This window comes from Podarcis cretensis (assembly GCF_951804945.1).
Source record: "Podarcis cretensis genome assembly, chromosome: 5".
NCBI lineage: Eukaryota > Metazoa > Chordata > Lepidosauria > Squamata > Lacertidae > Podarcis > Podarcis cretensis.
In genome coordinates this window covers 30,932,359-30,954,822 of record NC_137174.1, presented here as the reverse complement: position 1 = coordinate 30,954,822, position 22,464 = coordinate 30,932,359, and the positions used below count along the sequence as shown (strand labels likewise).

The 22,464-nt window shown below is 42.2% G+C and overlaps 1 protein-coding gene across 1 annotated transcript in view; it reads left to right on the top strand.

Moving 5' to 3' along the window:
- CDH23 (cadherin related 23) overlaps positions 1-22,464 on the top strand; it is a 398,468-nt gene that overhangs the window by 181,281 nt on the left and 194,723 nt on the right. Inside the window, exons 12-13 of the mRNA XM_079976255.1 lie at positions 7,971-8,120; positions 11,765-11,923. Of these exons, the coding sequence (XP_079832381.1) occupies positions 7,971-8,120; positions 11,765-11,923 (309 nt within the window). The remainder of the gene's footprint in view (positions 1-7,970; positions 8,121-11,764; positions 11,924-22,464) is intronic.

The window sequence follows — 22,464 nt, the reverse complement described above, 5'->3', positions numbered from 1 at the left end:
CAAGAGCCTTGTGGTCATCAATTATACCCAAGACAGTTTTGTAAAAGAAAAAGCTGCGGCCAAACTTATAGTTTTGCATTCCATTGAACTGGAACACAACTGGCTGGCTGCAGACCCACCTGAGCAAGGTTCTTACAGTCATCCTGAGAAGATTCACGTGCTGATGGTGCATAATGCATTGCCAGGGAAACAGGTAGCATTTTGTCTATAATTCATTGTGGAAACCCTTATATTAACAAAGTGGTTCACTTTGCCAACAAAGTCACTTGCATAGATTTGTGACAGAGGCTGAGTACTTGCTCTTTGAAAAACTTCCCTTGTCTTCCTCTTGAACAACAGGGACCGTCCTTAAGCTAATCACAGCTTCTTTGTTATTGAACAAATGGTGGGAAAATCACTAGTCAATCATCTCAAAGTCTAAAATGCTGCTTCTGTAACGAAGTGTACGAAAATGGTCTTCTAATCTGTTCTTTGTTAGCTTACAGCCCACCTCCCCATACCTTTTTTAGATAGAAAGATGGTTTCTTTTATTTTTCCCAGCTCTGTATGTGGTCACTTGATTGTGCTTCAATTAAATGAATCAAAGAATAGAGTGTTAAATCACAGGAAATCTATACACTTAAGATTTTCTGACACCACACATGGAAAATTAGACAGTGTTTTGTCCCAGGTGGTCTCAGGCAGGTGGGGTTCCAGATCAAGGAGAGGGGGTTCCAGGCAAGAGTTCCAGTTTTGGCAAGGCCAGCCAGAGAAGCAAAGCAAGCAGAATTCAATTTCTATTCAAGTCAGAATAACTTAGGGCTAAATTCTGGTTCTGGGAACACAAACTTAAGCTCCGGGTAGCACCTTGGACAGCTCCATGTAACCAGACTCAAATGATGCTTTGGCAACAGACAACCCCAGGGCACCATCTAGCTGTCTGTGCTGAGTTCCCCTTCTGCTGGAGACAGGCCTTGCCTTCTTTAGTAGGTGCTGAACCTCAGCTACTTAAGTATTTTTATTGATTTACTTGATTTGGGGGGCAGTCCCTCCCCGGCTATGCCTATGATCCTTAACATTATATCATAACCTTTATTGCAGGTATTTGTGAATTTATTATCACCACATTTTTACTGGGGTTAATTTCAATTTATTAATCACTATCTGCATACACACGCTGGGCATTATGGCTCACGGGGCTGCAGAAAAAATGGGCACGATCAGTCTCTTCATGGGAACAGCTGGGGCTGGTGCTATCATTAGGGCAACTAGGCAGCCGCCTTGGGCACAGTCCTCAAAGAGGTGCCGTTATTACCTTTGAGGAGCACCATTTTATAGATTAGCTTTCATTATAGCTTATACATTTCTGATAATATTTCACTTTTATTTTTTATTTTGAACTTTTTCTATCATTTCTACAAGAGATTCATTTTTGAAAATTAAAGTTAGCCATTTTGGGCAGGGGTGTGTGTGTGCAAGAAGTTAGCATTGCCTAAGGTACAGAATAGCTTGGCACAAGCACTGGGTACAGCTGCCCATGTGCAAAGCATTCTTCCCTCTTCCCTCTGAATGATGCTCAAGCGTGCATACGCTGCAGCAAGCTGGACAGTTCCCTTGAATGGGAGGCCGCTGTCCACCTCCCATATCAATCGCTACTTCTCGCATGTGCAAGTCTTTTGGGCTCGTAACTCAACACACATCTACTCCCATGCAGGTGGGGCTGGTTACAAAGAAGATAGGATTAAATGGGGGTAAAGCAGTTACGGAGGAGCATACTGTTCCCCAAAATAGAATGGCACACACTCATCAAGGAGAGAAGTGAGGAGCTTTGTGCTTCCACACACAGGTAAATGAACGTATGTGGTGGTGCACTGAATTGTTATCTTCCAGCCCTACCATTAGGCAGAGTGAGATGGCCACCTGAAGCAGCTAGTGCTTGCTGTGACTGTACAGAGTGTGACTTACAAGAGAGTTGAAGCTATAGCAACACCCACTTTTTTATAAGTTCACTGTCACAGATGAAACTTGTGTTGGAGTCCTTAATATAAATCCATAATATAAATGCTTCGAAATGGCAGCTTTCAATCCAAGATGAGTTCCTGGCTTTTAAAGAGAACTGTTCCTTCCTGGGCAGGTATGTCAGGTTCATATATTATTGTAGGGTTTCCTGTGAAGTGTTGGCCTGTGAAGTTTGGTTTATTATTTTTATGGTTCTTCCTGGGCATTGGGCTGCTGCTGGCCTTGGTTTTGTTTTCTTCACAAGAAAGAGCAGTGAAGCATTTGTGCTTTTCACAGAGGGAAAGTGCAGTTCTGTAGAATGGCAGATGCTTGCAGCCTGGTTGAAGGAGAAGATTAGGAAAGAAAGGCATGTGAAATCACAGCCTCACATGCTTAGTTTATAAGCCAGATATGGATGAAGCCTAAATTGAATGGAATTGATATCCATTATATACATACGTGTGTGTGTGAGTGAGTGAGTGAGTGAGTGAGTGTGTGTGTGTGTGTGTGTGTGTGTGTATCTGTTTTTGTACATTCTGGAAGTTGCCCAGAGTGGCCCAGTTAGATGGGTGGGGTACAAATGATAAAGTTCTTGTTGTTGTTAACAAAACTGTTCTTTTTGCAAGTGGAGGGATGCCTTGCATCTCTGATTTTCACTGCGGAAGTGGAAACTGCATCATCACTGTCGGATTCATTTAAAAAGTGGCAGTTTAATTGCCCAAGTTGCTGCACAATTAAACTAATTATGCATGTGATGCACAGCAATGATTCAAATATCCCAACACTTTATAGTGTTGCATTTGCTATCGAGTGAGGAACGTGATGTGTAGATGCTGTTATACCTGCAACTGTGCATAGCAAGCATAGCAATTATTTGGATTTGCTTTACAAAAAGAAAAAAGAGAGAGGGTAAGTGTTCCAGTGTAGCAATGCCAGTCTGGGAGTATGTTGGAAGCACAGTGGAGGAAAACAGGGAGGTTTTCTATATCCCCCTTCCAAGTGTTTTTTACACATTTTATACTGATTCTGCCTTTTTATTTTCTCTTGCTCTTCATTTCGTATGCCTCAAATAATTTCCCAGGTAGAACCAGGATGTGTGTGTGTGTGTCCCGTCTGTCTCTGTGGGGTGGCCAGTCCTTTCGTTATAAAACAATATGGAAAATCTTCCAGAATCTCCCCACCTTTTCCTGTAGGCCAGTGTGTGACAGGGGGAGATAGTTGTGATCCAGGCTAAGCCAGTCCCTTCTGGTGGGCAGCTGATAACAATTTGAATATTCAGATTTGCTTTCAGCCATCTGCAGGGGGTTCAAAGGCTTCGGTAAACTAGGAGCAAAGAAAGCAGCATGGGGGAGAATCAACAATAAAAAAAAAGATGAAATAAATAACAGAGAAAAATACAGCACTTCTCCCAACGGGCAGATGAATTCCACTTCTCAAGACTTCACATGGGGAAGCTGAGGCACTGAAGTAGTTAGTAATTAGGGATGGCAAATATCAACAGGCTGATCTGTTTTCCCAGCTGGAAGGGAATTAAATAACCCTGCTCCTTTCCGCGCATGCTGGGGGCTTCTTTTGATGTTCAACATTATCACGCCTCCTTCCCCCCACCCCAACAAAAAAATTATCCTCTTGGGCTCCAAGAAAATCGACAGCAGCTTACCGTGATGAAAGGCACCTGCTCCCAGAGCAATGATGGAACATGAGAGATCCATCCCAGCTAAAGAGTGGTGAAGACATTTCTGTGGCTTTCTCACCTTATTTCTGTAGCTGAGCCTGTGACAACACCTTATGCAAAAGTTACATATTACCTGGACTCTAATAACTGCAATAGACACACAGCCAAATCCCTGCCGGGTCTGTAAGGTGCAAGTTTTGTATAGCCCTTTGTGCCACATGGCAGCTTCCCAGAAGAGAGAGCTTCTGCCCTTCTCCATCAGTGCAGCTGCTTAGAAGGAAGTACTGCAGATTGCCTACTCAGCAATTGTCAGAGGACATAATAAGGCAGTGATGCTTCACCAGGCCTTATAAAACCTCAGGCTCCAGTCCGGCTTCCCAGGTTGAGCAGTTTGTCTCTTAAGTAAACACTAAAGTCCTATCAAGCTGCCTGTACCTGCTTACTTCCTTGGCAAGTGCCCACATGTCTGCTTTCTCCAATCCTGCCTGCCTTTATTTTACCCAGCTTACCTATCTGGCGAATCAGTGCAGTTGTATCTCCTGACAGCAAGCACCGACCAACACTGTTTTTCAGGGCTGCCCAAGATATTTTGCTGCCTGAGGCAAAGGCCAGCATTGCGACCACCTCCCATTCCATGTGCAGAAGTCAACTGGCAGTAGAATCTTATTTCATCCTCACACCTGAGGGCCACAGACTAGCTTAGGAGATGTGGGGCAGGTCACATGGGACACTCGACTGTGTCCTCCAAGTCCTTGAGGCCTCCTTCAGCATCAGCTGAATGAGGTTACTGTCCTCCTTTGCCAGGAGCTTCTTCAGATTAGGCGGTTATTTTGATGGCATACAAAACAATTGCACATGGATGGAGATTTTGCTGTGACATGCTTCCAAAGGATATTTTCCAGATGATCTTTTCAGGGGTGGATCACTCATCTTAACAGGTTTACTGGTTTGCCAATTTGCATGGGTCATAAGCTTTGCCTGCTTTGAGTGGGGTCACACTCCCCCTAAAAGAGCAGCTTCATACTAGAGGCTCAAGACTTCAGCTGGTAAGGCAGCTTTAGCCATTTTTAGACGGGAACCACTTTGTCTATATGCTGGTAACCTCCAAGTTAGATTACTTCAACATGGTGTTTGTGGGGCTGCCCTTGAGGTTGGTCCAGAAGCTGCAGCTGGTGCAAAATGCAGCTTAGTTGCTCCCTGGGGCAGAATATCACCAACACCCCATGGTTGAAAGCTGCCGATTAGGTACTGGGCTAAATTCACGGTGCTGGTTTGGCTGTATAAAGTTCTGAACAACTTGGGACCAGAATATCTGAAAGATCTTGCCTCTTATTGGGAGGTCCATTCCTCATAACGCAGGTGTCAGGCCTATAGCCTTGTGGTATTTACCCTTTGGAATTCCATCCCCTTGAATATTATACAAGTGCCTTTTCTGTTGTCTTTCTGGTGCCTACTGAAGACCTTCCTCTTCCATCTAGAGACTTTTAAGCTGAGATTTTTCCTAGTCTGCACCTATACTGGAATCTTCTTTAAGAAGTTTTGTTATTTTATCACTTGTTGTTCACCACACTGTGCTCCTTTGGGAGGAAGGGTGGGATATTAATTTGTTAAAATAAGTAAATAAAGAAAAAAGCAAGCAGGCTGAAGAATTACGGCAGAAATAAGGCCAGTACAAAATTCTAGTTTTTCATGGTTTATGTAAATAATTTGTGAGTGGGGTGATGGAGCATGAATCCTACCAGATGTAAAAGATTCTTGCATATGATGTTTAAGAAATACAAACCTGATTTTGTATTTTTTACTTGCATTAGTTTGAAGTGCATATACAGCAGAGGCCTGGTATAGCAACTCTGACCGTAAGTGGCCAACTGTTGATCATTAAGCATAAAGATAGAAAAGAGCCATTTGTTTAGAGTAGCCAGATGTTGTTCATCCAACGAGTCATAAATAGCCATGTGTTATAATGTAGGTTTAAATCGGCCCCATGGCTCCATGAAACCAGAACAGGGAAACTTCCACTTTCACCAATGGGAGCTTCAAAAGTGTTGGGAAAATGTGCTGGAAAATGTGCTTGGTGTGACATCACAGAACCTTCCTGTAGATACATCAGAATGACTATTCAATAAACAGTCAACGTTAGATAAATTCTCTACTGATTTGTGCAAACAGAAATGGGGCATTTCATTTAATAGGTTTGAGGAGATTGTCTTGCCTTCTTTCTAAATCCCCATCATTTAGGGTGGAAAGAATGGCACACCATGAATGTTAGGAGAGCCCTCATTCTTTCTATGGCCCAGGTTTCTAGGAGGTTTAAATTTTTGTTCCACTTTTTTGGGGTTCCAGGATTTCTACTTCTGTGGTACTAAAGTAAATATTTCATTCATCTGACTTTCAAGGCCCTCAAGTGTTCTTGCAGCTCAGTCCTTGAAAGGTTCTGCAGCTTCTACAATTGATAGGACTTGGCCTTTGATTGAGTCTGTGTGCAGGGAAGTACTCTAGAAATCTGTTGACATGTTCACTATATGCTATTGCATAGATACATTTGCCTCGTTTGGTGCAGCCTATGGTTATCACAACTTCAAAAGGGGTGTTTCTAGCAAATTAGAGAATATAATCCCATCTTTGGGATGAATTACTTTTATTCATTCCAGAACTGAAGACAGCTTCCACCTCAGAACTATGGAAGAAAGGAACATTTGATCTTGAACTTCTGTCCTGAGTGTGGCATTTTCCCCACCTGTATTTTGAAAAAGAAAGGGAACCCTTTTCATTCTCCAATAAGCAGAAGCATGAGCCGGCAGATTCTGGTTATTTTCATGTTGCACATGCTACCTGGAGAACAAAACCCTATTTACAATTGTTTACTTTTCAGTTTAGATTTCAATACGATACTTTTTTGGCTTCTTCAAGTTGCCAGATCTTTGGAATAGGAACCTGGTCTTCCTAAATCTGTCTGTGAGGTATCACCCTCACCTCTGGCTCCTGTATAAATACCAATATTATTTTAGCTCTTTTCCGCTGCATTCTAGGGTATTTATTGTTGGATTTGGTTGGGAGGAGGGAGGCAGAAATAGAAAGGGGGATTCTCTAGCCATGTCACCCGCTTCTCAGCTGTCACGCTCAGCCAGCTTTTGCTATTAGTGCCCCTTCGTGCATTTAATTGGTCCCTCCTTCCAAGAAGACTGACTCCATTTGGGGGAAAATTGGAAATTCAGCTCCAGCGGTTTTTTCAACTTTATTGTAATGTGCTCTGCTGGGCTGGGCTCTGGGAAGGAGCGCAGTGTTTGGGCATGGAGATTGTGAAGTGTCAGTTTTTTGGGGAACAAAACTTTTTTTCTTTTTTTTCAGCTGCCCCCTTCTCTGCTCAAGTTCTAATGCTGAGGCTTCTTCTCCTCTCCATTATGATAAGGATAGCTACTACTACTGCCGCTTAAGGGGAGATTTACACCAACTATGTGCTCTTTAGCAAAAATAAATAAATAAATGCATAAGTGGTCTCACAGATTTCATAGTAATTCATTTGGAATTAATATTTCAAGAAGATGTAAGGTTCTACTGAATGTGTTTTTGATCCCCAAATATTCATTTAAGAAGAGTGTAAAATAAAAATGGTGCTCAAGGCTTCCTGGAAATCTATGGGCATTTGGGCTGGGCTGGGGGTGCAATGAAAGGCACTCAGACAGCACATAGTTTTGCTACCACAAAATGGCGATGGCTGCCAACTTGGGCAATTTTAAAGGTGTACTTGGGCAAATCCACAGAGTGTAAGGCTATCCATGCCACTAGTCATGATAGCTAGATATTACCTCCAGCATCATAGGCAGTATGCCTCTGGGGAGCCTAAGTATGGAAAGTGTTGTTGCATTCATGTCTTGTTTGCAAGCTTCTTATAGGCATATGATTGGCCACTGTGAGAACGGGAAACTGGACTAGAGGGCCCTTTGGTTTAATCCAGAAGGGCTGTTTTTATGTTCCAGTATGGAAGTGATGTTCCAGTACTTGACTGCCGAAGTCGCTGCTAGAGTAAACTGCTACTATTTGAGTTTTGTAGACACAAGCAAACCGTGGCTTCCCACTCTCCATATTTACAGATTTATTTCTTTGCCATTTTTTAAAAAAATGTATTCCATCTCTCTTTTTTGTTTTTGTTGCACACTTCATTATGTTATTTTACCTTCAGGCTATGTTCTGTTCACTTTTCTTCTGTTGAGTTGGGTAGACTTTTCCTATGTGTTTAGTGTTGGTAATCCCTATCTGCACACCAACCAGTCAGGCTCATTCAGGTTTAATATTACTGCCTTTTTTTTTGTTTCTTCAGGGGCTCAACAGTGTTTTTGAAGTTTACCTGGTGGGAAACAACTCCAACCACTTTATCATCTCTCCAACGTCAATTCAAGGAAAGGCAGATATCCGGATTAGAGTTGCAGTGCCGCTGGACTTTGAGACAATCCCTCGCTACGAATTTTCTGTAAGGATTCTTTTAAAAGATATATGAACAACTTAAGGGAGGGTGAGACATAAGAGAGATTGAAGATGGTTGGATACCATCCATCTTCATTGTGGAGAAAGATAATATATGGGAGTGGAGACAGATTTTTGAGTATGGCAAAATTAATCAAGTAGAGTTAGCAGTAAAATAGTTACAAATTTGAAGTACTCCTTAATGATAGAATGAGCTCCCAGTGACTAACATGATAAAACATTTGATTGCAAGACGAATTCCTCTAATCAACATTACTATCCGTATAACATGTTTCAAGAGTTCAGGCTTTCACATTTGTTCTCTCAAAAATTCTTACAACAGCCCACTGAAGCAGACCAGTATTATTGTCCAACATTGCAGGTGAGGGATCTGATTGAGGACATAAATGGTGGCTGGTCAGCTGGCACTCTTCATCATAATGCTACACCAGCTAAAGACATCTGTTTTTAAGTAAAGGATGTCTGTGAAACTTCATTTCCACAAACATATTTGTAAATGTGCTTCTATCCTACTGGACTAGTTCAGATAAACATTACTCTCTTCTCTTTCATAAGCAAATAAGCTTCCAGCCCATTTCTAAGTTCTTTTCTTTTGTCCCTTTACACAGAGTCCCTTTTCCCAGCATCTGTTTTAAGATGTGGCCTCCCTGTGTCATTCCTCTCCAGGTGTACCACTTTATATGAAGTAGTTAAAATGCAGTTTGTGTGTCTTCATAAAGTTTACGATCCCTATGCCATAGGCCTAGCAGTGGAGGAATTAAGTCATGTGACAGCTGTGCCAGAATAGGCAGATGCTTAATGGAGCACAGCTGCATGGAGTTTGTGCCTACCTTGGTCCTTTTGTTGAACATACCCCATGACAATCGCCATCAAACTAGCTATAACACCTTCTGCACTTTTATGTTCATTACAGGAATGACTTGAATGAACATTCCCATTAAAAATAAAAATCAGCCTCCATGTTCTGTGATGAATGATATTGCTTGCTTTACCACAGTGAGCTTCCTCCAGTTACTGTTGACATGTAGAAGTTAATATGGATGAAACTAACAAGTCATGGTTTGTTGTTTGTTATGTTTACTAATGTTGTTGTGTTACTATCTTTTGTAATGATTTCCTTCTGAAAGCCCTTTCACTGCAAACTAGCTGCCTAGGGGGCAAATGGGGAAGTTATTATTGTTGTTACTTATTACCTTTTAAAACCATCCTTCTACCTGAGAGATCCCGTGCTTTGGAACACAGGGCAACCTGTTAAGCCTCTGAACTCTTTGGTGCCTTGAAACTTGTAAAGGACCAAAGTGGATGCTGCATCAACTTGTAAGTGAGTGGACAAAGTTCATTCCTGAATTGGTCCTGTGGGATCAGTACAGTAGGCTTGCAAAAGTTTTCTCTTCTAGCTGTTAACATTTTTCCTTCACAAAACTCTTGTAATGAAGAAGACATTCCCAGATCTAATGTTGGGTGTGCCAGTTTGGTCATGCACATCTGACTTACCCAGTACCAGTTCCTCACAGGAGTGATGTGTAAAAGTACTACTGTTGTGGGGGATCATACTAAGAGGAATGGGCCTGAACCTTGGAGACTCTGATGTCCTGATGGAAAGCAAACAGAATGAACTCAGCAGGGCCAAAGGTATAGAGGAAAGAATCCTCTGCTGGATGCGTTCTTCTGGATCTTCTGAAAGCAGATGAATAATTGGCCTGCTTTAATGGAAATGATCTTAGCTGACTGTGCTTCATCAGACATGGGTATAAAAAGCAGCTGCTGACTAAGGGAATGTTAGGAGGAGGAACTGTAGGCCCCAAAAAAACTCAGTGTGCCTATATATTTGACAAGCGTGCATTAGCCTGTCACCTTTGGGAGAATGACATTAAAATGTGGTGTGCATCCCACACTGTATCATTTATCATGTGTGATTGTCATGTTATTGGGTAATAGGAAAGGAGGTTGGCGTCACTAGGTGCAGGGACAAAATATTAGTGCAATAAGTTTGTTAAAAAATCAGGGACAGAAGCAAATGTCACATGTGGAGGGGCTTTCACAGCTCTTGCTAATTTGCCCAGTTCGTACTGTTTTCACAATATTAAAATTTGGCCAAAAAAGAAGAAGAAAATGAAAAGAGATCTGCTGTGAGCGTTATCTTCCAAAATTTAGGGCCCCAGCTGCAGAAGCTTAAATAGAACACCCCCTCCCTTTTATGTTTTGAAGCTATAAAAGTTTTATGTTCTATAAAACTTTGGTTTAAATGCACCTATCAAGCACTGAAGCTCTTTCCAGATGCCTGCTTCAGCTTTGTCCCAATGTCTGGGTGAGCTGTAAATTTTTCGAAAGTCAAAGCAGCTCTGTAAACATCATGCCAGCAGCCTCTGTTGCTATTAGTCTTGACAGTGGGCCTTTATACACCAGCAAGGAAGCATAAATAAAATCCTGCCTTCCTAGAGCACTACAGGGCATAAAATAGAAATGTAAATCATTGGGTTAAATCCTGCTCGGGTTTTAAAAGTTAAGAGGGTAAGATAGTGGCAAATCCCTATGCCGTAGTTCCTGAGGGCGTTGATGCTTGTATCACAAACATGACACTGGAACCCACAACTAAATCCTGATAGGCATATAAAGCTGAAGTGGATGACTTTTCAGAATAAAGGGCAGCGTTGGAAATATATAAAGTGCAAGGCTTCTAGTTTACGTATAATGAATGTGTCTTCAACTCATTTGAAACAAGATGCACACAGTGCTACAAATCCAGTGAGTTCCAGCATGAATGACTCTCAAGAGCATCATTTCAAGTTAAGTAGAGTCCTCTCCAGCCTCCCACAGGCAAACCCTCCCTGCCACCAGTTCCCCAACCCCTCTGAGAGGTACATTTGCTTGGAAGGAGTGGTAAAAACTAGCAAGCTGAGCTAATTGGCAGCAGCAGCAGCACATCCTATTATGAACCAAACCCAAATTAAGCGGGAATCTGGCCATATTCATAATTTCGATTCCCAAACTGGGTCAGTTCATATCTTGAACATACTCTAGTTCCCAAGTTTCTGTCCTCACCAATTCAATATTAAGTTTTCAGGCTTATCAGTCTTTTCTGTAGCTTGAAGACTGCAAACATTTTTTTCAAACAAAACGAAAGGTGGGATGCCTGGAATGCTAGCCAGATTTTATGGACTTCAAAATGTACCTAATGTCCTTATAAGAAAGCAAATGTGTCCAAAATGTAAAGAAAATTGTCAGAATTTCCTTACTGGTGGGATTTACAAATGACGTCACTTTGGTTAGACATGGATTATGCTTTTGATTGCAAGGTTGAGATTTGACTTCCTTGAATAGGAAAATAAAGCTTCAAGGCTCTGGATGTTAAAATCCAGGGGCTGTAACCTGGAAATGTGGCAGTGTTAAGCTGTGAGCTTTTGAATGAAAAGATGCTCATGCATCAGGCATATTCAGTGGAATTCTGGTTCAATCCTGATGCGTAGCCTGCCAGCCAAATGCTTGCTGCTGTCATAACAGTCCACTCAGGGAAATCAAGGGACATTTAGAACCTCTCTCTCTCTCTCTCTCTCTCTCTCTCTCTCTCTCTCTCTCTTAAAGACACAAATTAAATTTCATACTCATCATTTACTCCTTGTTTCCACTCAGCTGTTTGCAAATGAGAGCATGCCAGACCATGTTGGCTTTGCACGGGTGAAGATTAACCTCATCAACGAGAATGACAACCGCCCAATTTTCAGCCAAGTCCTCTACAACATCAGTCTGTTTGAGAATGCTACCGTGGGAACTACAGTTCTGAGTGTTCTGGTAAGCAGAACTCGTACATCTATTCAAAAAGTACATTCCACTGTACCTCTTCCTTTGAAACTCTTAGGTTGCTCAGAGTCTATCACAGAACTATGGATCAGCCCAGAAGTGCATTAGAAAATGATGAAGCTTTCGTTTTTAAAACATTTCTATCCTCTTCATTGTAAAAAAACCCCCAACAACTCCAGAGCAGTTATGATAAAACATAATTCATATGCATAAAGCCAGAAGTCACTTGGGAGTGTGGGCATCCTAATGAAGAGAGCAGACACCTGACTGATTCCCCCAAATGGATTTGCATACCTTTAAGTGAGGTTAGTAAAGGACAACCAGGGATGCGGGTGGTGCTGTGGTCTAAACCACTGAGCCTCTTGCCAGTCAGAAGGTCGGCAGTTCGAATCCCCGCAACGGAGTGAGTTCCCAATGCTCTGTTCCAGCTCCTGCCAACCTAGCAATTCAAAAGCACACCAGTACAAGCAGATAAATAGCTACCGCTGTGGCGGGAAGGTAAATGGCGTTTTCGCATGCTCTGGCTTCCGTCACGGTATTCCATTGCACCAGAAGCGGTTTCATCATGTTGGCCACGTGACCCGGAAAGTTGTCTGTGGACAAACGCTGACTCCCTTTGCCTGAAAGTGAGATGAGTGCCACAACCCCATAGTCACCTTCGACTTGACTTAATTGTCCAGAGGTCCTTAGTAAAGGACAATTTCCAGGCAACTAGCAGGGAAGCTAAACGCACTGTTGATTATGAGAGCTAGGGAAGGACATCTCCCATTCTGTACCATAATCTGGAAGCATGGAAAAAGGAAGCACAGGTCACTCGTGCATATGCTTTCTCTCTTACCGCTTCAGTCTGAGCTTATTGGTTGTTAGTTCAGCATGCATTGGCAGTCAAATGCTCAGGGTTGTATCCAACACTGCGCAAGTGGAGCAGCTGAACTTCCTATTCCTCCTCACCACCCAAAAATCTGCTGCCTCCAACCCTATCAAGCAGATTTTGAGGGTGTCTGAAGAGCTGCAAGGGAGAAGGGGAAATTTTATCCACACAACAATCCTATGAGGTGGGTTAGACTGAGAAGCGCTGACTGGCCCAAGTTCACCCAGTGAGTTTCATGGCTGAATGGGGATTTGAACCCTGATCTCCCAGGTCATAGTCCAACACTGCAATGTTTACACTACGCTGACTGTCAATGACAAGGGCCATGTGACATAACAGAAATAAGATAGAGCTTCTGCAGATGATATGTGAGATTTTGAAAGCATTATTAGGGAGAAGGCAAAGGAAGCAGAGCTGATCACAATTACAGGGAGGAAGTAAAAGCAAGAATATGGAATAGTCAGCACAGGGACAGTTGGAGACAGGAAAATGTGTGGGAAACAGGAGATAAAAGGCAAAAGTCCAGCTGTGCTTGTAGTGTACTGAACATCCTGTGATCTTTGAACCCTTTACGATAATCTCATGTAGTCAGTTGGGCAGAAGGTACCTTAGGTGATCAGGAATCATTTAGCTGCGGCAAAGACTGTTGCAAATCTGTGATGCTCATTCATTCATATAGATCGCTCTTTTGCTAAACATCAGGAAGTGAGGGGTGGATAGAATTATTTCCAACTGCCTATGCATTCTGGATTCAGTTTAAGGCCTGTTTGGCTTAGCATGATCTACTAAGCCTGGGTTGGGGCAGCAGGAGGAGGGGAAAAGCAAAGTCAGTTGAGTTAAACGAAGTATCAAGACTTTGCACCCAAATTAGAAGAGGGCAATATATGCATATCTTCCAAATGGGAAATTAAAAAAGTACCCAGGGACATCTTTTCAAGATACTCCTTTTCCCAATATTAACTGCTTGTAATAGAAGCCCAGCATACTTTAATAAATCTAATATTAAGAGGCTCTTGAAAGAAGAAAAATACAAATGGTTGGTGGTGTCTTTATGCCACCGTTGTTAAATATGCATGAATTCTTCCTCTGGGTTTTTGTTGTGTGTTTTTTGTTTTGTTTTTGCATGTTTTCAACTCACTGGGCTGATTCACACTTTATGCGGCTGATGCATTTGCAGTTTCTTCGCAACCTGTCTTCTGGTAAATGTGAAGTGTTTGACGGCAGGGAAGTGTCTGTAAATACATGGGGACATACACTGGACTTGTGCCTTGGAGCTACAATGGGATGTAGTTGTCCAGCCCACATGTGCTGCTTTCTTATGGGTGATACAGGAGTTCATCGGGAGACACATAGTTGAGGAACGGGAAGGTTGTCTGCAGTGTAACATGTACCTGCCCTCAGTTAGTCTTTTCCCCAGCAGCATGCTCAAACTTACCAGCCCATGTGGTCCTGGGCCGCTACAGTCCCCTACCTCCCATCAACCTACATATGCAAACTGTAGCAGACGAGGAATGTAGAACTCAGACAAAATGTTTCCAAGTGTATGCATGTAAGTGTGTTTATTCTACAAACAGATGGTGTGAAACCGTACGGAGCCCCTGAGCTGTTCCCATCTGACAGTTATTAATATTTCAAACAGATGTTTAGCTAGTCAGGCTGTCAGACACTAAACAATGAGATTGTTACAGCATCTCCCCCCCACACCCCTGCACTTCCAGCTATGCCAGCATTTTAGAGCAAATACAAAATGCCAGGAGTCGAATCTTCTATGATAAATCAGAATGTATGCAATTAGCATTGAAATCCAGATTGCCCTCCCAGCTGATCCCAAACTTTTAGCAGGCTTTGGAAAGTGCTTGTTTGCTTTCTTTGGTTGTTTGAGATGCAACACTCTGCACATGTCAGAAGTGCTGCTTGTTTGAAGGATTGTTCATGTAAGTGGCACACTCTCTAGACAAAGTTGAATGGTGATGGGAAGAACTCAGTAATCTGCATATTGTGCTACACAATAATCAACTGCTTTGCTTTTCACACACACACACATGTTGGTGAGTTTTTAAATAAGTGATTAGTAGCACCTTTTGTTAAAGGCCAGCAGAGCTGGATTTCAAGACACCCACCCACACAAAAACAAACGCACGAATTACTTGGCAATCTGACTAAGCAATCTCTGAATGACTTAGGCCTTATAGATCTTCCATATATGTTCTGTTACATGTTTAAAGTTATTCTTTATCAGATGTGTCTTAGTCCAATTGTCCATGGATCATGCTTACATGGAAAAGATGAGAGAAGGAATCTAAATGGTCACATGCATCACTGAAAATCTCACCCAGCTATTATGTTTTAGCCATATAGATAGGTATGAATTATTGGTGTACTCCTAGTGGCTGGTTCTGAATATTTAACAGTGGGGGTTTTTTGGCAGCTGATAGAATGGTGGGAGGTTTATGTGCATGTGTTTTAAATAATGTGATTCTTGGAAACAATGCATGGCTCGTGCCATACCTCACTTGTTACTTTGGGGTAGCTGCTTCGGAGAAAAACCAAGATAAAATATGCCATCTTCTTGGAGCAATCCATGCCAGCTCTTCACATGCCACAAGAGTAATTTGTTGCTTTCCTTCCTTGTGCACTTCCCTTAACAAAGGAGAGACTCCTGGCGCACTTTTGAAACTCCTATTCGACGCCCAAAGTGGTTCGCGTGTGCATAGTTAGAGAGCAGACTGTGCATAAGTTTTAAGGAGTTAATTAGTCTAGACAGATGTAAGCTTGATTCAGAAAGAAGCACACAGATTATGAAAGGCCAGTAAATAAACTGGGTTCCCTCCCTCCGTCTCAATCATATCTTCCTGATTGTCCCGTGTTCCATTTGATTTTGTGTAGTTTCAAGGCCCTTTGTGAATGAATGCAGTAATTCTTCATCTGTTTGCTGTAGCTTCCTTTGTGCTTTGTGAGTTCTGCCTAATGAGGGTGGTCCCTAGGATACGGGAGTGTATGTGTCAGCCTTTCCTGGTGACAGCAGAGTAACAGCTGGCTCCGCTGCACAAGCCTACCACAGTTTTCAGGCAAAGACATGGGCAGTTTTAAAAATGCAAGGCCCGGGAAGGGTGGTGGTGGTTCATAGACACTTTAGCACTCTACCTCCTGTGCCAAGGAAGTGTTTGTTCCCAGCACTTTTGGAAATGTTGGGGGGGGGGGGTTGTTTCCCTTCTGACACGCTTTGACTCAAGTTGCTACTATTTAGATGCTTGGGTCTCAGGGTGCAACTGAGAGCCTAGCCTATATGGTCCAGTGGATACTGATCTTAGAGACCCAGTTCAGGCTCCACCTTTGTCATGGGCTAATTTGACAAGTTACTATGTGGTTTGCAGAATCATATCCTGGCTTAATAAGGTGGGATGTGCACAAGTTGCTGGTGGGTGAACACAGCCTCTTCACTGCCACTTTGTGCCACTCTGTGAGCAAACAGCTGAACAAACCAGAATTCAGTTTTTAATCAGAGTGTCCAGTTATGTGAAAACCTGGAAACTAGGGTTAGTGGCTTCTAAATAATAATAATAAGATATGGTGTGAAGTTTGCATAATGTGGATATGTCATAAAGATAAAGGCAACAACTTTCACATGTGGTGGGGTGTTTTGGCAAATGGTAACGTGAGATGCTCAGAGAATTGTTACAGATACAGATAAATGTAGAACCACCATTGTGCTTATTATTATTATTATACACAAAGAGACGAGAGTACAAAGAAGTAATAAAACACAGGGTTTTGTACATAGTACCCATTGCAAGGATATTATACGCTAAAATCTGGAAAAAATAACAGAACACCGAAGATTTAATTCAGAAAAGTTGGGAACAATTAGAAATAACAAAGTTAACTAAGATGTGGCATCCTTATGAAATTGCTAGAGAGGAAATAAGCAGATTACAGAACTGGGCATTATAGACATAAGGATGGACTGTTTGCTGCCATAAATTGCATTTTTTTATATAAGTGTGTGTGCACGTGCGTGCGTGCGTGCGTATGTGCGTGCATGCATGGGTTAACTCAGACAAGAGAAATATTTATATAAAGATAGGGGGTGCACATGTTGCTTATTTGTAAAAATAGATACAGAAATAAATATATACACAAATGGATCTCTTTTTTGTAAGTTTGTCTTGTTTTTTAGCTTGTTGGGTCTCTCCCTCCCCTTTTTGGATGTTTCAGTATTTGCTTAAGTTAAATAAATACTTATATAAACATAAATTTAATATGTACTTGATCATTATATATTATTGTACTGTATTGTTTTTAAAGCTATGGTTTTCCCAGTAGTGATGTATGGAAGTGAGAGCTGGACCATAAAGAAGGCTGATCGCCGAAGAATTGATGCTTTTGAATTATGGTGCTGGAGGAGACTCTTGAGAGTCCCATGGACTGCAAGAAGATCAAACCTCTCCATTCTGAAGGAAATCAGCCCTGAGTGCTCACTGGAAGGACAGATTGTGAAGCTGAGGCTCCAGTACTTTGGCCACCTCATGAGAAGAGAAGACTCCCTGGAGAAGACCCTGATGTTGGGAAAGATGGAGGGCACAAGGAGAAGGGGGCGACAGAGGACGAGATGGTTGGATAGTGTTTTCGAGGTTACCAGCATGAGTCTGACCAAGCTGCGGGGGGCAGTGGAGGACAGGAGTGCCTGGCGTTCTCTGGTCCATGGGGTCACGAAGAGTCGGACACGACTAAACGACTAAACAACAACAACATTGTTTTTAACTGTATTATTGTACTGTACTATTTTTAACTGTATGGATGTAGCAAAGTGGTGGGCAGGAGTCTATGTATGAGTTGGTGCATGCTGCTCATTCATATCCTGGCTTGTTAAACCATGACCATGCAAATTCACCCATTTCTCTCCATCTGCCCCAGATCCCTCTCTCTAAAATAGCAATAACTAGTAACCAGTTTCACAAGGTTGCTATGAATGGCGCAGCAATTTGCTAATTTAAAATGCTTATTAGCATTCTACAGGGATACAGTGCATAGTGTTTGGGAACCGGAAGACCCTAGTTTAGATCCTGGTTCTGCTTTGGGTGAACCTCTGTGTGGCTCAGTTGCAAAAGGAAACAGGGGCTTAGACATTGCCTTACATTGAATAAGTGTTGCAACCTTAACATGTAGATGAATGGTAAACGTGAGCTGAAACTGGATGTCATCTGGGAGCCATTGCAGGTAGGCTTACGTTCCCATTTAAAAAAAATATTTGAACCCCCTCTATATTCCTAGAAGCATAAGGGTTAAGAGTGATATAAATAGAAAGGAATGTAAGCTCTTTTTATATGCAATAACAGCAGCAAGAATATTATTGGCCCAAAAATGGAAGCAAGAAGAGTTACCGTCGATTGAAGAATGGAGGATGAAGTTAATGGACTATGCAGAATTAGATAAACTAACAGGAAGGATTCAAAACCGGCGAGACCAGAAATTCACAGAAGACTGGAGTAAATTTACGGACTATTTGAAAAGTAATTGTGAAGAACAGACGACGTTTGTAGGGTTGCAAGAAGTTTTGTGAGGAGTATTATTAGAAGTATTGTAAAAATGGATAAGGCAGAGGATGATTTGTTAAGAGATGTAAAGGCAATATAAGAAGTGGTGAAAACGGTGGATCATCAGAGGTGCTGATGGAAGTTCAAAAAGATTGTATAAGTGATAAGCTTTGTGGTACATTTTATAATTTATATGTTAAAATTAATAAAAAATATTATTTTAAAAAAAGAAGCGTAAGGGCTAAGGCAGTAGTTTAGGTTCACAACAATCCTGTTAAACAGGTTCTGCTGAGAGAAGATGGCCACTCAGTGAAATACAAAACATGGATTTGAGCTCAAGTTTCCAGTAGCCAAAGTCTGGTACTATCTACTGCTGACTTTCCACCTCTCCTATTTAGGCCTGGGTATATGAAATGTACCAGAAAAGGGAAAAAGAACTTCACCAGTGATGACAAATGACCATGCCTTTCTGTAGCATTTCACCCCACTCAAGTCTCTGATGGCAGAGAAACTGCTGCCTTTTTTCACTTATAAATCAGCTATGAAGCAACAGAGATTGCAAGCAGCAGGGATTCAATGCCTCCTTTTCCTTTCCACTTCCAGCTTGCTCTGCCTCCTTTCCTCTTTACGAGTTCAAACACAGTTCCACAGGATGCTCTGGGTGGAGATGCAGTTGGCCTGTGAAAGCATTTATATAGTTTCCTGAAATATTTTTACCTCTGGATTTGCGAGCTCTCTCCCATTTTCTTTTTCTTATTTTGCATTCCTCTCTTCAGTTCCATTGTGCTTATCGTTATCATATGGGATTCAGGAAGTGTTTTGTTTGCAGGTGAACAGCTGGACAGCACAGGCTTTAAGGCAGCAGCTTCTGCAGCCTGCATGGGAATGCAGAGAATGCCTCTAGGCAGGCCTCATGCTACGAAGACTTGTTTTCAAAAGGTCTGCTTTGCAGATCTAGGGCTAGAGGTACCCTGTACCAAATTTAACATGGTTAGCAATACCAAGGCTGTGTATCAATGTATTGCCAAAGAGAAGCTGGTTCAGCCTCCTCAGCTGCATGGCAAGCTCTGTTTCCTCCCTCTGTTTGCTTCTCAGTCAGCACATGTGCATTTTCCTCAGCAATACAATCAAAATAGAATTGTTGTTCAGCTTTTTAGGCTTTAGAGGAGAGGCTTTAAGCTCTTGATGCTGAACTTGCAGCAATAGAGTTGTACACTGTGTCATTCATACTTTGTTTTTGAGTGTACAACCCCTCTTCCATCAATCTATCAAATGAACAGAAAGAGCAACCTCTTTGTAAATGGAAAAAATGTTCCCTGGCTCCTGGACAAAATACTCCCTGAGATTCAGGGGAGAGTGTCAAAGCCCCCTCCCCACCAAATGTTGATTTAGGGTGCTCTTTGCTTTCTCAGCATCTCCTGCTCCTGGAGGCTATGAAGTTTACAACAACCAGCTTGCTCAAGAAGTGTGAAATTCACTCTCGTTGACCTTTCTGTTATGTTATTAAAAGGTTTCATGGCCGGTTGTTCAGGGTAGGGTAAAGGGAGGGGAGCACTTGCTATTTCAATAATGACTGCAGGATGGGACAGACCGTACCAGTTTCTACCTGAGCCATGGTTAGTAAAAGGCACAGGTTTTACTTCTACCCTTTTGTTTTTGCTCCTTATTTATCACTAAAAGAAAAGTTGGATAGGAATAATTGGTGCCACTATGACACCTTTTGCTTCTTATCTTGGGTTTCCATTCAACTATATATCTCTCTCTTTCTCAATCAAAGGCAATGGATAGAAGTAATGCTGACATCTTGGCCTTGCTCCATCCTGAGTTTGTGAGCAGCGTTGGGAGCCAACAGACAGTTGCCAACCTGCTCAGGCTCCAGAGTCTCCATGTCCTGGCAGTGATGAAGAGTTGTATTAATTCATACAGCTGTCTGCAAATCAGAAAAGCTTTCGCCGTTCAGTGATGCTGCGGGCACTAAATGCGAGTGACTGATTTCGGCATAGCAGGGGTGTAGTGTCGCTCGGAGCTTACATCCTTACACTTCAAATATCTGTTCCTCCTAAGCTTGAAGTTGCAGAATCAAATTATAGGATAAAGCGAAGTGGTGTTAATCCTCACAGAAGACTCATGCAGACCGAAACACTTATATCCCTGGATATGTGGATGCTTGGGCTTTTACTGGCTGGGAGTGCGAGTGAGTAGTGGCAAGCAGATAGAGGCTGAGGTTGTTCTGCTGCTTTTAAACAAATCAAAAAGTTGGAGGAAAGCAAGTTTACTTGTTTTGTGACAGCATGCCTTTCACTTGGTTTTGGAGGTCTTAAGTGAATGATCACTCAAGAGACCGTTCCTTTGCAGGTAGACCCTGACCCCCTAATCCTTCTCTCTGCTTGATTTGCTCCCAGTGTAGCTTGGTAGATTAGATTCAGATCAGTTGCTTTTGCCTGCTTGAATCTCATGATACCACACTTAACTTCTTTTAAGCTCTCTGGAGGGCTGCTTTTGATTCCCCACCTATTTCTTCATTCCTTTGTTAAGGAACAATGACAAGTAGAGACAGAGAGGTAGGTCACTAGTGCAAATTTCAGGGCAATGTTAGAACCAAATGATATTTGTGTTCCAATCTGCATATTAGTCCAGGCAAATCATGCAGTGGCGTAGCGTGGGTTGTCAGCACCCGGGGCAAGGCAAGTAATTTGCGCCCCCTAACCCTGGATTTGCGCCCCCTAACCCTATCCCTAACCCTAACCACCAGATGTTGCGCCCGGTGCGGCCGGCCCCCCCTGCACCCCCCACGCTACGCCACTGAAATCATGCCAGGTCACTTAAAAATTCTGAAGTATTTTACAGTAACTCCAGCAAGCTGTTTATCTACTGGGTTCATCCTAGACACAAGAGGATGGTACAGCTGATAAAAATGGGACCAAGGCTTAGACATTTGTTAAGCTTAAGCTAAAGCTCACCAGGCTTCATTTGTGCTATAGGTATTCAATGCTCAACCAAACAGATGACATCAGCACTTATCCTACCCTGGTCAGGCTTTTCATAATGTTTTCTTCTTCTGAAAGCACCTTTCTTCGAGCTATGTGTGGATGGGAGCAACAGGACTGCTATCAAGATGTACATACAGCATCCCAAAAAGCAAAACATAGTAGTGGCTTATTGCAAAGCAAAATCATAGGAACGGCACACCATGTATAAGGAAGGGGCCTGCCAATCAACCTACACATCATGCTGAACAAATCAAGAGCTCCAGTGGCTGGATTCTGGAACTGCAATGGCCCACAAGGGTTTTTTGTCTTCCTCCGTATTGGCATTGAGGACAAGAATGCTGTGCTGGAACTGGCAAGCCTGAATTCAAACCATACTGCTCATATCTGGATATTAGCTATGATCAAATCTGATTTACAAAGAGTACCGTATGTTCAAATCCATATGTTCCATTCTTATCTCTGTAGGTAGCAATGGGCATGTTTCATAGCAGTCGGTTTCCACACTCATAATTTCTCTCACCTCTGTTGGCAGGCACTTACATGTGCAGACACCCTCCATGTCCTATGAGAGACATGAAAGACCCCTTATCTCAGGGGTAGAATATTATTTTGCATGTAGAAGATCCAGGTTCATCTCAAGTTAAAAACATCAGGTGTCAAACGGTAGGAAGGACCCCTACCTGAAGCTTTTTTTGAGCTACTTCCACTTTTGAGCTACTTCCACTCACATTGGACAGTATTTAATGGGCAAAATAGGTTGCCCAGGTAAAATGAAACTTCCTATCTTTTATCTGCTTATCTCACCTTTCATATTATAAGAGCATAACTTGAAGCAGCCTCTAGGAATTTAGTAGCAAAGTAAATGTGTTAATTAACTTTTTGTAGCACCTCTCACTAGGTCACTTTTAATTTAGTTGTCAAAGAGTCTCACGTTAACCTTCTTTTGATCTTCTGCCTTTCTAATTTCCACCTTGGCTTCACACAAGGGACAAGAAAATTGATCTTGTGCTGATCCCCCCCCCTTACCAGCAATATAGGAATGTGAGCTGACAAAAAAAGTCATAATGCAGTTGTCCCACACTGGGAAGGAGATCAGTGTTCATCAATAAATCAATATTTAAAATACAGATCACTTTC